The 16,173-nt window shown below is 42.5% G+C and overlaps 1 protein-coding gene across 3 annotated transcripts in view; it reads left to right on the forward strand.

Annotated features, from left to right (window-relative positions):
• The window catches only part of SLC8A3 (solute carrier family 8 member A3), a 123,919-nt gene that overhangs the window by 5,920 nt on the left and 101,826 nt on the right, over window positions 1-16,173 (forward strand). For all 3 annotated transcript variants that reach the window (XM_011383592.2, XM_023526826.1, XM_023526824.1), the window contains exon 2: window positions 10,419-12,264. In XM_011383592.2, coding sequence (XP_011381894.1) covers window positions 10,481-12,264 — 1,784 coding nt within the window. In that variant the 5' untranslated portion in view covers window positions 10,419-10,480. The remainder of the gene's footprint in view (window positions 1-10,418; window positions 12,265-16,173) is intronic.

Below are 16,173 nucleotides of genomic sequence, written 5' to 3' on the forward strand. Positions count from 1 at the left end.
AAGCTGCCTCCCTGGCCTGACAATTCTATATTATGAGTCTTGTTCCACACCCTATGGATTGCCTCTTGCTAAGAATACTTTTAGTGCTGACAGTATCTTTCGTTTCAGAACCTTCTAGCTACAGTTTGAAGCCCCCAGTGCATCTGTTATCACATTGGGTCTCTAGTGGTCAACATGGCCAACAACTCAACTACTTGGATGTCTGGCTGGTTGAGTGCTCTGATGGCTCTAGGCTGGCACTTCTGTGTGCAGTCACCTCCCACTGCAACACTCCAGGGCACTCACAGAATGACTAGTAGTGCTCTAGGCCCCCAAATGCTCCAGCCGTTCCTGTCTCAACTCCCGTGCTTCTGCCCTTCCTTTTCCATTCAGGAAGGATGTATTTGAGCCATGTAGACTCTATTGAGAGTCTATATAGAACAATTATGCTCAGCTGCTTTTCAGAGGCTCTGCTCACCCCTCTTGTACCACTGTACTCCCTTTTTCGAGACTGGACGAATCATCCCGAGCCTGTGCCTTCCAGCCTCTCAGGATTTAATGGGGGAGTCGACTTCAAGGGCATCATTAAAGTGGGGGAGAGAACACAGCTGCAAAGACAGCAGCTAGATCTGCTGGGAGTTTTAGGCATCTGCTCCTAGCACCCTCTTGTGAAGGGGGGCCCAGAGCACCCCCAGAATTGATTTTACAAGAGAATCCCTTAGCCATGTCTCAGAGAAATGACTTTGATTGCTTGTCGGGGTCCATTTTTTCTTCATTCAGGCAATGATATGAGTTAATTCATATTTCAACATTTAAAAATTAAGAGAAATTAAATGGCATTAAAATAAATTAGACTCCTAGAGAATGAGCAGAGGAAAAGGTACATAAAGGCAACTAATTACCAACTTCCCCTTGATGGGTGGATAACAGGGCAGAAGATGTCAGCCCCTTTTCCATGAGTAAGGCCTAAAAGATAAGGTGCAGAAGCATCCCCTGGGGAATGGGCAGGAGCAGGAATAGTGCTCCCTCAGGCTTCCCTGGGCTTCTCATGCCCCTGATCCAGGCCTGCTTTCCCCTCAGTGGTAGGGGATGTTTTCTCTTGGTCCTTGCTGACATGATACTGCTTCAGGCCTGGTAGAAGGAGACTTCTGGCAGCCAGAGGACCAATGTTCGTTTCTGGCTCCATTATTTATTGGCATGGAAACTCTTAGCAATTGACTGAGCCGCAGTTTTTTTCATCTGTATGAATATCCTCACAAGAAGGAATAAATGAGATCATGTGGGTAAGAAGGCCTTTGTAAAATGTTGGCACATAGTATTGCTTAATATTTGTTGAATGAATGATGCACTATAAATGTTGGTTATCATTGTGGAGGAAAAAAATAGGTCTGCTATCCAGTTCTCACATTGTCATCACTCTAGGTCTGCTATCCAAAGGATCTCATCCCTCCTATGGTTAAAAAATTTTCAGTGGTTCTTTCTTGCCTCCAAGATAATGCCCAGATTCCTTGGCTGGAGTACAAGGCCTTTTATGAGCTATTCCTTACTTAATTTTGCATCTTCTCTCAAGTGCTTTTTCCTTTAGGCGCACTGTTCACCCTTCTTTAAACAGACCTTTTAAACAGACTGTTTAATAACAGCTTTCTGTTACCTTTGTTTGAGATGCACTGGCTTTCACCAAGTTGACTCCTGTTCATTCTTCAGATCTAAGATCTAAAGCTGCCTGGTTCATGAAGCTGGCCCTGGTAATGCCAGGCAGCATTAGACCTTTCTTTCTCTGTACTTTTTGGCACATTCCACATGCTTCCAAATCTCGTACTTGTTTTGTTGTAATTATTCAGTTTTCTGTCACTGTTCTCCAGTGAAATATGTGCTCCTAAAGGAGGAATTATATTTTGTTCCTATTACTCAAATACGAAAAACTTTGCTCATAACATCCCTGGCAGATGAGATGCTCCATTTGAACACTGCCAAGAGTGGGAGAAATCATTGGATATCATGCCTTCTATTTTTGCACATTTATTCAATGTATCTACTCATTCAGTAAATATATACGAGCATCTACTATATGCCAGGCACTGATATAGGCCCTGGAGATATGGAAATACCAAACAGATAAAAATTCCTATCCTCTAGGAACTTTAATTCTGTTTTTTTTTTTTCATTTTTTTTAAAAAAAAAAAAAAAAAAAAAATGAGTTGAGTACTAATCAGAGTAACTTCTCACCATAATTTAGTGAAAGTCAACCTGTGACACATAGACTGGGTTTCATACAAATGCATGAAGAAAGGAACAAATGAACGAACAAAGAGGCCCCAAGGAGAAGTGTGGACAAGTCTGAAAGGGAAAACAACTAGAAACATGTCTTGCTGAAAATGAATGAGTAACATCATTTCATGAAGATCAGGGAACTCAGGATTTTTTACGTTTCCTTAGTAAACGTGTAAACCAAGCAGACAGCAGGATTAGGGAGAGACAAAGGGAAAATCTACTCATGTGGGTAGGGAGTCGATGCTCATTCTCCTTTGCAAGGTATGAAAGTAAATGAGAGTCCAAGAGGGTGGGATGTTCATCCAGTGTACCCATTTGTGTGTCAATTCATGATACCCTAAGAATCCTCTTGCAAAGGAAGTCCCTTAAAAAAATGGTTGGAATCCCTGAGATGCAAATATTGTAGTCAGGCTATGTTTCTTCTCTTCTTTCCTCAAAATCAACTAAGGAACTTTTTAAAAACCTGAATATTGAGGCTGTATTCCCAGAGAGTCCAAAACTTAGGTCTGGAGTAGGATCCAGAGGTCTGAATTTTTTAGAGCTCATAAGTTCTTCTAATGCACAACCCTCTCTAGCATGTGGTCCTACTTCCATTATTGCCTCCAACTTGGATGACTTAAATGCCGATTTAGATCCAGTGGGAGAAGCAGAACTTAAATTAAGTGGGCAAAGCCCTTCTTTTTATTATCGTTCTGGCCCTCCCTCATTGTTTGTGACTTCCCAGATCTGTCGAGGACTTGCAGAGGGCAAAATCCTCTGGCTTTTACAGAGTCTGATAAAGGTAAACTTTAGAATCATAGAATCAACAAGCCTTAGAACATCAGAAGACAAGTTTAACCTCTGAGCCCTATCAATGGATTTTCACTAAGTGTGACCACTTTTTGTAACACGCCCCACCTCACACGCCGGAAGGAAGGAAAACAGATAAGCCCAGGTCAGTATCACAATTGCTTCAGTGGTGATCAGAGTGCTAGAGGAACGCAAGGGAGTAAATGACTCATTTGGAAAGTAGAGGAAAAGGGCATTGTTAGAGAAGGCTTCCCAGAGGAGGTAGAGGTTTCTGGGACTCTCAGTTCTTGACCTAAGTGCTCTAGATTATTACCCTGCTCTTCCGTCATCCCTTTCACTCCTTGGGGTTGAAAAGCAGTCATTGGCATTTGACATACCAAGTTTCATATCCCAGCTGTGCAACATGCCACTTGCTCAGCTGGTGGACCTTCAGGAAATTATTAATCTATAAGCCCAAGTTTCCTCATTTCTAAAACAGATAATAGCTACCTGTCTCATTGTGGGGTCCTTAGGTATGAAATAGCTATAAAAGGGCCTAATGCAGTACCAGCCATTAAGTAGATACTCAGTGAATAGGTGTGATTATTGTTTTCGTTGTCATTTTTTAAGTCCTTTATTCATGAAAAGCATGAGGAGAATGAGGTCTGCTTGTGCTTGAAGTGTCCAAGGGGCTTCCTCTTCTTAGGTGATAGTGCCTGGGAAAATGTCGGCAGCGTTCCATGAAGTTGTCATATGGTTTGGAAGTCATTAAAGGTTTGAGGGACATCAGGGAAGGCAAACTACGACAATTGCATGAGATCAAAGAAACAAGGACAGTAAAATACCATACCACGTACTACTGCAAGATCCTCTGTATTATAAAGCCATGCTGCATTGCAGCCACTGCCCACATGGTTTAAGGAGCTGTGCAGCGACCAACCTGAGAGCTTAGTGCAGAACGAGAAAAATATATTACTTCCCATAACATCATTATAATCCATGATTCCTATAATTACTTGTTTGTCTCTATACCTCATCAGAAGATAAACTCTGTAAGGTTAGGGTTATGATATAGCTTATTCATGGCTGTACTCCCAGTCGCTAGCACAGTGCTTGGCCCAAAATGGGCATTCAAAGAGCAATTGTGTAAAAAATGGATTCGATCCAAGGTGCTTTTGGTAAATCCAAAATGTAGCTTCTCCTTGACTTTCTCTTGGACTTTGTTTTCCTACTGCCCTTCCTTGACTTACTCTCTTATCTGCTGAAGCCTCCTTGGAAGTCTAAATTCCGTGCCTGGCTCTCATATTACTTAGGCTCAACCTAACACAAATGTGTCCCTTCACTTCTTTGCCTTTTGGGAGAGAGGCTTGCCTGTAATTAAAGCATCTTTGTCTTAATGGAACTATGGAGATCATCCAACCCAGCATGAATTTTCTAGATAGGGAAGCTAATGCTCTGCGAGGTTCACTGACCCTTCAAAATCTCGCAGCTCGCTGAGGCACAGCTGGGAAGAAAGTTCTTGCCCCCTGCTTTTAAATTTGGGTCTCTACCACTGCTTTGTGCTGCTGTGGAGTATGTAGCACCTCCAAACTTGTGATGAGGCCTCCACATCCAGAAAGACTCACTCCTTCCTCCCCAGGCTTTTGCTCAAAGGGGTCCCCAAACCCAGGGTACATCCCAAGTACAGTGGTTAACACCATGTGCTCTGGGGTCAGGCTTCCGGAATTCAGAAGCTTATTTTTCTACTTATTAACTGTGATCTTGGGCAAATTAATCTTTATGAGCTCATATTACCTTATCTGTAAAGTGACATGATGATAGTAGTACTTCCTTCACTATGAAGATTCAAAAAGATAATGCACGAAAAACAGCATCATTATGTTTTCCTCCTTGGATCCTAGTTCCAGTTGTGACAATCAAACTACCTAAGCAGCCGAGGTCACATATTTCCTGTTCTTTCAGTGCAGGGAATTTAGTTCCTGTGTTTCTAGTGAGGAGCATTGCCACAGAGAGGACTCTGCATTGACTGTCATCCCCTCTAGGCAGAGGAAGTACAGAAGATGCAGTGCTCTTGGACTTGAGTGACACATCGGATCCAGTACGGTCTGGCTGCACCTAAAATTTTAATGTAAATTGGCTGTGATGCCTGTGCAGGGGCCCAGATTTAGAAGCAGAGCAGGACGCCTCTACCCAGGCTGGTGACAGGCCCGGAGCAGTGTTCCCATTGGAGAAAGTGGAGGGCATAGCAGGAGGGAGAATTTGCTCAGTCTGGCTTGGTGGCACTGTTTTATTAATGATCTGGAAGAGCAGAGGAACAGTGACTTTAATTAAATTTGCCAGTGATATTAAAAGGTGTCAAGAGCCACTGCTGAGGACACAGACACCTTGCAGATGGCCCTGGGGGTATTAGGAAAATAACCCAGAAAAGAGATGAGAGGCTGTGGGCTGAGCTGGGGCATCAGATCAGCTGAGAAAGAGGAATGTGATATGGGCACAGAGGGTCATCATATGCAGAATATACCCTTGTCTGTATCTGTTCTGTTTTCAGTGGATTTCTAACTGATCTTCCTGCTTCCTTGTCCCTCTTACAACCATCCTAAACCCTTTAGCCAAATTGATTTTTCTATGAATCAGACCATGTCATTCTCCTGTTTAAAATCCTGTCATTGACTTTTCACTGCCCTTAGGATACAATCCGATCTTCTCAGCTTGGCATATAAGACATGCCATAAATTGAGTTCGCCCTATATGTCCAGTCTTCTGGACACTCATCTTCTAACCCTCCTGCCTCACATTGAATTCCTTGTAATTCTATGCACACAGCAGACTTTTCCATGTATTTATATCTTTGCTTAGGTTGTTCTCTTTGACTCAGACACCCTTCCCACTTTCTTCCTCCTCCTCCTCCTCCTCCTCCTCTTCCTCCTCTTCTTCCTCCTCCTCTTCCTCCTCCTCCTCTTCTTCTTCTTCCTCCTCCTCCTCTTCTTCTTCTTCTTCTTCTTCTTCTTCTTCTTCTTCTTCTTCTTCTTCTTCTTCTTCTTCTTCTTCCTCTTCCTCTTCCTCTTCCTCCTCCTCCTCCTCCTCCTTCTTCTTTAGTTGACTAAAGTTCACTCATGCTTGAAGACTCATTTCAGAGATCACCTCCTTAAGAACGCCTCCCTGACTTCCAAAGCTGGCTCAATGCCCAACTCATGTTCTCACAGCATTCTGCCCTTATCTTCATTTGTAGTAAAAGTGCCTGTTTGTGCAGCTATTCACCTTGCTAGACTATATCTTTAAGTCCAAACCCTGTGTCTTATTTTTCATTTGCTCACCAACATCTAGTACCAGTCCTGGAAAATCATTGGCTTTTGTTAATTTTTGTCAAACTGAACTGATGGAAGGAGAATATTTGGGTGGGAGACTGCATCAGGCAACCAGGACACCCCCAGTAAGTCTGGAGGCTAGGCAACTCTACCAAATGGCTGGTGTCTCCTCTACTTGGGGCAGTCTTATTGCTTCTAAATCCACAGAGGACTGGAAGCTGATTGAGGGTCACAGATGTTCTGTAATAAAGTGGGACATCTTCGTAAAATGGAGTGGTTAAAACCATAAATTTTATGTCATCTGTGTGTGAGTTTTGGCTCTGCTACTTCTTTACTTTATATTTTGAGTAAATGACTTAACTCAGTCTCCTAAAATGTAAAATAGGGATAAAAATAGTACTAATCTCATAGGATTGTCATGAAGATTAACTGAGGAAGTACTTAGCATTATCACACAATAAGCACTTAAAAGTTTAAAGTACTATTACTAGTATCTTGATTATTTGGGAGTGGTTCTGGGGGTCTCAAGCTGAGTCATATTTCTGAGTATACCTGAGGGCTGATTAAGAGCCTTCTGGAACTATCTGGGTCTCTAAGGGGCTGGAGTAGACTTCCAGGAGGTTAGGATCTTTCTCAGTTGGTATCTGGGGCTAGGGCAATGCCACACACACAAAAAAAATGACCACTGGCTTGGTCGTCAGAGTACCCCTCTTCCTTAAAATCTCCCTCTATTATTTCCTGTCAAGGCTGGAAAGAACGACTGGGAATTCACAGGTCATTTTCCACATTAAATTCTAAAAACTTGGTGCAGGCATTTACTAGCCTCCTCTTGCCTAGTTTTCTTTCATCCTTTTCTTCAGTTCATTTGTTTTCCAGGGAAATGTCTTTCTAAACTGACCTCTGATTCTGACCACATGATAGCATATTTCTCATAAAAACCATCACAAGTTATCTGTAAAACTGAAGAGAATAAAGACCATCATCCTCCTTAATTCTCCTGGTGGGTAAGAGAAGAGTCCTTGTCCCCATGAATCTGGATAACTCAGCTGCCTCAATGTTCCATGTCTTTTGACTCCAGAAGGCCAGCCCTCTTCTCTAACCTGTAGATAGCCCACCTCTTTGGGCGTGGCTAACTCAGGCAGCTGCTACCTCTTGTTACTCTTGATCAAAGAGCTGCTCTATCTTTGCCTACCTGCTGTTTCCTCCTGCATGGGGCTTATTAGAATCCACAAAGTGCCAGGTTTTCAAAGGTCGAGGGAAGATCCTTCTCTGTCCGCATTTCTCTAGGGTGGGTGAGTGTCAAACCTGTGAATGGGGTCTCTGTGTACATTACAGATTTGGAGAACTTTTTCAACCTTTGAATATAAATGCTGAACACTGCCCTCCTCTTCCATAGTAAACCTCATAATCTTTACTCTCCTGAATGAGGTCAGAGCCCACAGACACTTGCTTGTGATGACCCCCAGTGCTGGGACTAATGGGAAATGTAGGCCTCAGCGCTTGACTGTCATTCTGGAGGACCTGAAACCAAGTTAACCACAGAGCCCTTGAGCACAAGGCCTTCGAGATTACAGTATGTGCCCAGGCAGGCTGTGTCCTTTGTCTTTGAGTACAACCTTAGGAATTTAAAGAGGTCCTATACAGCCTCTAAAATCAAGTCAGGATTTATCTATAAGAGCTACATATTCTTTTTCTAAAGCAAATAGCTATAATTCAGATCATACAATGGCTTTAAAGAAGGCTGTTGTCAGAATGTCTTAGTCTGCTCAGGCTGCCATAACAAGATCTCATAGACCAGGTGACTTAAACAATAGAAATTTATTTTCTCACAGTTCTGGAGGCTACGATACCCAAGATCAAGGTGCTGGCCAATTCAGTTTCTGGCAAGAGCACTCTTCCTAGCTTGCAGATGGCCACTTTCTCATTATGCCCTCACGTGGCAGAGAAAGACATCTCTCTCTTTCTCTTCTTATAAGGCCACCGATCCTGCTGGGTTAGGACCATACCCTATGACCTCATTAAACCTTAATTATCTCCTAAAAGCCCCATCTCCCAATACAGTCACGTGGCGCTTAGGGCTTCAACGTATGGATTTTAAGATGATACAATTCATTCCATAGCACTGAGGAAGTTTCCTTAGTGGCTACATTTATTTATTCCAAAAACATGCATTTACTGAACACCTACTAACTACTTAGGATACCATGATAAACAGAATAAACATAATCTTTGCTTTTTTTGTCATTCGCAGTTTAATGGATGAGTTAGACATTAATCATTTAATCCTACGAGTTCAAAGTTCTGTAAATGTCATGAAGGAATAGTAAAGAGTGTGATGAGAAGACATAGCAGAAGGAGTTGACCATTTTAGGGGGTGAGGGGAGGTTTTTCTGAGAAAGCAACATTTACGCTGCAGCCTGAAGAGTGAGGGTACAATGAAGAAATAGTCATTTCAGACATGCATGGATGATGTCATGTGCAAAGGTACCGAGGTGGAAAATAACCTGATATGAAGTCCATTATTGTGGAAAGGTATTAAGAAGAAGCGTGCCAGGAGATGACAGGGGAAGAGGAGGAAAAAGGTAGCTCATGCAAAGCTTTGTAGGTCATATTTAAATTAAGAGCAAGAGGAAACTACTGAAAGATTTCAAACAGGGAAGTGGTAGCATAGGTTTGGATTTTTTAAAAAAGATGACTGAATGTATGAAGAAATGGAATAGAGAACAGCAAGAGTTGGAGGGTGAGTTCACTTTGGTGGTTATTGCATAGATTCACCAGGTGAGGAGTAATGGCATCTTGGGCTGTGATGATGTTGGTAGAGATGGAAGGAGAGTTGATCGGATTTAGTGCTGGATTGGATAAGGGACAGGTGGAAGAGGAAGGCTGCAGATTAACACTCGTTTTCTAGCATGAGTAACTGGGCGGGTAGAGGTGCTATTTTTTGAGACGGGAAGCAGTGGAGAAAGAGGAGCAGGTGTGGAGAATGAGGACTTTGAATCCTTTTATGTGCTGTACAGGTACAAGTCAGCATTCCTCTGTTACTAAAAGTACCCCCACATGGTTGTAGCAGAGGTAAAAAAATTGGCAAGTTGCTTTTTTTTCTCTCTTTTTTTCTTTTTTTAGCTATTGCATGGTTATTTGCATTCTCATTCTATCCGAATGAGGCAATGAGTGGAAAGATGAGACTGCAATTTCAGTTGAGTTTCTTTCCACTCTTCTGAATTCATACTTACCTTTTATTGGTTTGAGGCCAGCAGATGAGGCTGCGTTTCACCCCAGAATTTTGTTTACAGTTAAAAACAACTTATTTGAGAGTCACTTGCATGTTCTTTTAATAGTGATTTCTACCACTTTACCCTTTTGTATCTGGGTTCAGAATTTGAGTGGCTGATTGCTCTTTGTCTTCCTGTAACTGAAACTGTTTCATAAGCATGTTTTGCTGGAGGGCTAAGGGCTGCCATGGACTGGATATTGGACATAGCTTATAGGGCCTTGGTTCAGCTACACAGCTGGTAGCACTTACTACAGATTCACTACAGAATCAATCTCAGAATTACAGCATGCCAGCAAAAATTTTACACTAGGGAAGGAGTTTTTCCCAAGGGGATTCAATTGTACACAGACCAGGTGTTCTATTTTGGGGGGCTTATGATAAAGTTTAATTCAATATGTGCCCTTGCAAACCTATTATGCAAGAATCTTGAGTATGAGGAAATGAGGTAAAGAAGGCTGAAATAGTATAAGTGGTGACAAAAATTCAGGGAATTCTTGGCCTGTTTTAAGGTGACACTTGAGAGCTCTCATGGAAAACGGTAAGGTTGGGAGACAGGACTAGATGATATCACTTATGTTTCCATTACCAATATCCCCGGCTCTTTTAAGCCATTCTTCAACTGAGTCTCAACCAGATGGTCCTGAGGACAGAGCAGCTGTTTGTGCCTCCCACTGATGTTTATTTTTCCAAGTGAGAGACTACCCCATATGTTAGTGCAATATGTCACACGAGGTGAAATACCAGTTTGTATTGGTGGGAACCTGCCATTTACCATCTCCCTTTTCCTCATGTTTTTTTCCTGCCTCTCTGGTCTTTTCTAGGTCTCTGGACTGTCAGGAGGACCGTTGGTGCTACAGTGGAAGTCAGCAACTAAGTCTCGTGTATGGCGTGGTTAAGGTTACAGCCTCTCACCTCTGCCTTCCTCCATTTTGGGCTGATTACTTTTGTGCTCTTCCTGAATGGTCTTCGGGCAGAGGCTGGTGGCTCAGGGGATGTGCCCAGCACAGGGCAGAACAATGAGTCCTGTTCAGGGTCATCAGACTGCAAGGAGGGTGTCATCTTACCAATCTGGTACCCGGAGAACCCTTCCCTTGGAGACAAGATTGCCAGGGTCATTGTCTATTTTGTGGCCTTGATATACATGTTCCTTGGGGTATCCATCATTGCTGACCGCTTCATGGCATCTATTGAAGTTATCACTTCTCAAGAGAGAGAGGTGACTATCAAAAAGCCCAATGGAGAGACCAGCACAACAACAATTCGGGTATGGAATGAAACTGTCTCCAACCTGACCCTTATGGCCCTGGGTTCCTCTGCTCCTGAGATCCTTCTCACTTTAATTGAGGTGTGTGGTCATGGGTTCATTGCTGGTGATCTGGGACCTTCTACCGTCGTAGGCAGTGCAGCTTTCAACATGTTTATCATTATTGGCATCTGTGTCTACGTGATTCCTGATGGAGAGACTCGTAAGATCAAGCACCTACGAGTCTTCTTTGTCACTGCTGCTTGGAGCATCTTTGCCTACATCTGGCTCTATATGATCCTGGCAGTCTTCTCTCCTGGTGTGGTCCAGGTTTGGGAAGGCCTCCTTACTCTCTTCTTTTTTCCAGTGTGTGTCTTTCTGGCCTGGATGGCCGATAAGCGACTGCTCTTCTATAAATACATGCACAAAAAGTATCGCACAGATAAACACCGAGGAATTATCATTGAGACAGAGGGTGAGCACCCCAAGGGCATTGAGATGGATGGAAAAATGATGAATTCCCACTTCTTAGATGGGAACCTGGTGCCCTTGGAAGGGAAGGAAGTGGATGAGTCCAGCAGGGAGATGATCCGGATTCTCAAAGATCTGAAGCAAAAACACCCAGAGAAGGACTTAGATCAGCTCGTAGAGATGGCCAATTACTATGCTCTTTCCCATCAACAGAAGAGCCGCGCCTTCTACCGGATCCAGGCCACCCGTATGATGACTGGCGCAGGCAATATCCTGAAGAAACATGCAGCAGAACAAGCCAAAAAGTCCTCCAGCATGAGTGAGGTACACACTGATGAACCTGAGGACTTTGTCTCCAAGGTCTTCTTTGACCCATGTTCTTACCAGTGCCTGGAGAACTGTGGGGCTGTGCTCCTGACAGTGGTGAGAAAAGGGGGGGACATGTCCAAGACCATGTATGTGGACTACAAAACAGAGGATGGTTCTGCCAATGCAGGGGCTGACTATGAGTTCACAGAGGGCACTGTGGTTCTGAAGCCAGGAGAGACCCAGAAGGAGTTCTCTGTGGGCATCATTGACGATGACATTTTTGAGGAGGATGAACACTTCTTTGTGAGGTTGAGCAGTGTCCGCATAGAGGAGGAGCTACCAGAGGAGGGGATGCCTCCAACACTACTCAATTGTCTTCCCTTGCCTCGGGCTGTCCTGGCGTCTCCTTGTGTGGCCACAGTCACTATCTTGGATGATGACCATGCAGGCATCTTCACTTTTGAATGTGACACTATTCATGTCAGTGAGAGTGTTGGTATCATGGAGGTCAAGGTCCTGAGGACATCAGGTGCCCGGGGCACAGTAATAGTCCCCTTTAGGACAGTAGAAGGAACAGCCAAGGGTGGTGGTGAGGATTTTGAAGACACGTATGGGGAGCTGGAGTTCAAGAATGATGAAACTGTGTAAGTAAGCTTTCAATATTCTGACCCCCTTCATCTCTTCCTATATCCTTCCATCCTTCTGCACCACTCTTTAAAATTTCCCTTGCATTTGTGTTAATGTCAAACTTTGGTTCCATCACAGGTATGCAGGATCAGCAGACACTTCTGGCAGTTTCTGCTTCTAAACTCTCCTTCGGTTTTCTCACTTTAAACTGCTTCTGGGCAAGAAATCCTGTGGCAGAATCTAAGGATGCAGATTTTGTCCGCCAAAGCAACATGATAGCTGGTGGAGGTGTGGGTGACAGAATTTTTAATATCAGATTTTGAAGAATTCTTGTGAATAAGCAAGAGCTAAGAAACTACTTGGGTCTCTCCTTCCTTCTCTCCCTCATGCCAAGGGCTTATATGAACTTTGAAGCTAATCCTTTCCATTCTGAGACGGTGATAGCCCAGTCAGGACATCCTCAAGAAAACACGTGGCATTGGCTTGTTTTTTTCCAGTGCCATACTGCAGTTGTATTGTATAACCAGATTTTAGGTATCTCTCCCTCAATTTGGAAATTGCAAAATTGATTGAAACTTGGCAACCTACTTAAATGCCCATAGGCTATTTTACAAGGCTTGCCCAGTCTAGGTGAGATGAGTCAGTATGGCTTGGGTACTGGATGTATCTTAGAGAAGCAAAGCTCCCAGGGCAGCAGCCACCTGTTTTTATTCACAAGTCTAAGCTCCAAAATCTGGCTAAGCATTGAAGGGGACGCCTCTTAAGAATTATGGAAGAAAATACATGTTCTGTGTGGTCATCTCTTTTCATAGATCAGAATTCTCCTAAAATAGTTCCCAGATTGCTGCCCCATTTAGTCCTTCTCACACTGTGGGTATTGCATTTCTATTGCCTCTGTAACTCTAAGGCTGCTCCCCATTGAATCTTCTTGTCCTGGGTGTTCTGTCCTTTTCTCAAATGGATAGCTTTGAAGAAGAAAGCAGAATGACTTTCCCCAGGTTTCGCAGCTTATGAGAGGGTAGACTTTCCAGGGTGGCTAAGAAGGCTGGGGATTATAAAGGGGAGCCTTATTTCTGAATTCCTGCTCATGTCCACAAGCAAAGAGCAGTTAGCAGGAGAAGGTGTGAAGAACAAAAGGAATATAGGAAGGAGGGGGATGTCACACTCCTCCAAGAACCTGCTAAAACACTGTCAGTGGGAAATGAAGACACAACTTTCAGAGAGCAAAGGAAGGAACTCATGAAAAAGGGCGTCCATGGAACCCAGGGAGAGGTGCCTTAGAAATGCCTCTCCCCAGGTCCAGCCTTGGGACAGAGCTCAAAATGAGTTGGGTTCTGCTGACAACAGAGCTGAGTCATCCAGGGAACTCTGCCCTTGTTTTTCCTCAGTTTCTTCCTAATAATGTGACTTTGGCAAGTGATTTAGTCTTAGCTCTGGAGCTAAACTATCTTATCTATAAAGTGGGAATAACAGGGCTTTCCTTGCCTCTAGGAAGGGTCAGATCTTTCTGCAGTTCCTCCCAGCTCTAAGATTTTCTGAACCATAGACATAGGCGCTCAATGTGGGTCAACTTGCACTAGCCAAAGATGGAACATGGGATATTGTCTCCTAAAGTGAAATAGCCATTGACAAATTGATTTATTAGAGCTCTGTTTAGTCATTTTTCTGGGAAGGATAGTCATTTATTAGCCTAAGTAAAAACCTGTGCCTTCTAGAGAATACTATCCATTTATATGTGCTCTGGGGAGAGTGTTTACACATACAAATGAAGGACAGGCCCTTGCTGGGAAGACAGACCCCATGAAATTTCATACATGTTTATGGCAATATCAATGTGTAAGAGGTTACTCTCAGGCATTAAATGACATCAAGACTACAGCATTGGCCATAATTTGATAGACAGGTGGTTTTTCCAATTCAGTGCCTATCTACCAAGGACACTGAAAAGTAGTTTTTGAGAGATCAGAGGCTTGGCTCCCAATTTCTTTGTCCCATTAATAATCAGTTGTGCACTTAGGATCTATGAACATGCTAATTTGTGTTTTCAGCTTGAATAATATCTTTGTATAAAATATGCTTTATAAATGATCACGTCTGGGTCATATTGGTTCTAAATGTATGTCAGCTGCCACATGATTGAGATGCTGGTCCAGATATTCTAGCATCTGATAAATAAGACCATGTTCCCATCTGTTCCTTTGCATTACTTTTTAGTCTTCAGTAGACTTAGACTACCCTTTTGGTCTTCTTCATTGGAGAAGAGTGAGTCCAAAATCTGCTAGTCTCTCCTCACATCACATTCCTACGCTTAATACTTTAAATCATAATTTTACAACTGGAGGCAGTGTGACGTAGCAGAAAAACCATGGACTCTAAATACTCTGGGTTAGGATTTTGGCTTTACTACTGATTTAACTATGCAGTTTGGAGGATTTTATTAATTTATGAGGTTATCTTATTAGTAGTAAACTGGGGATAATGATGTCTCTCTTGCATGCTGTTATGATGATTCAAGATATTATATACAATGTTCTTTGTTATGATGGTATGTGCTCAGTAAATGAGGGCATTAATAGTATTATCGATGAATTAGCAATAATCTTCAGAAGACACTATTGAGGTGATCAGATACTTGGATCTCTATGTGATCTCAATTAATAAGCATGCTAGTTTTTTTTGGTTACCATGAAAATTCCTAATCTAAACTCATAGAATATTAGAAACAGAAAGGATCTTGGCATATATTTAAAGTGGTGTTTCTCAGGCTTTAATGTACTGATGAATGACCCGGGGATCTTGCTAAAATGCAGATTATATTTCAAAAGGTCTAGAGTAGAGCTTGCAATTCTGCATTTCTAACAAGCTCCTGATGCTGCTGGTCCCAACTTAGAGATGAACGGCTCGAAAGTTCTTGACAAAACCATGACATGCAGGAAGGAAAGTGGCTTTTCAAATGACTTGCTGAATTGTATCATGAATGCTTGCTTTCCAGTTCCAACTGAAATTTCTGGTTGCAGCTTTGACTCAACACCAACTTAGCTAGGACCCAGCTCTTACCTGAGACTCTGCTAATTGCAGTACTGATCTGGAAACAGAAATTGAAACTCTCAGGATACTTAGAAGCTATGTGATGCCTGGAACAATTCCAATTCCACTTTCTAATCCTTCCCTCTTTGCGTAGCTTTATTTGCCTACCAAATCTAGCAGCATGTTATCAATTTTGCCCTCACCTACTCCTCTAAATCTATTCAGTTTGAAGCTAGGCCTATGCTCTATCAATAATACTGAGTCTGGATTCACTTATTTGGTTTTATGCTTTACTTCTTCAAAGATAATAGGATGGAAAAACATGAAATTTAGACTTTAACAAACAGATATGAATGTATTACTCACCAGGGCTATAACTGAACAAGTCACTTCACCTGTCTGAGTCCCAGATATTTTGTTGGAATGATAGGAAGAATAGTATCTATCCTGCTGGGGTGTGATAAGTACCACATACAAATGGGAAGAAAATGCACTGTTAACATAGTGTCTGCTCATAGAATGTGCTCAGTCATTCAGTAAACATTCGTTCAATATCTGCTACATACTAGGTATGTTACAAGGTACTGGAGATTAAAAAAAAAAAAGAAGACAAGCTGGCATTTCAGCTCTCAAGGATCTTATTCTCCACTGGAGAGGATGCACGTATACAGACAAATCAAAACACATAGGAGAAGTGGTACAGTTGAGATAGGTCATTAAAAGAGGAATGAAATCTCCTTGCTATATCACACCACTAAAACTTTTTAAAGTAGCCTTTATTAATGATGTAGTAAAGGAGATGAAGTGGGAGTAGGTGCATGATTACTTTAAACACCCATTACAGTAAACTCTTGACATCTAAGAGGGATGCTGTTGACATCTTCATGATCTAGAAGAAT

This window comes from Pteropus vampyrus, unplaced genomic scaffold, assembly GCF_000151845.1.
Source record: "Pteropus vampyrus isolate Shadow unplaced genomic scaffold, Pvam_2.0 Scaffold15, whole genome shotgun sequence".
Lineage (NCBI taxonomy): Eukaryota > Metazoa > Chordata > Mammalia > Chiroptera > Pteropodidae > Pteropus > Pteropus vampyrus.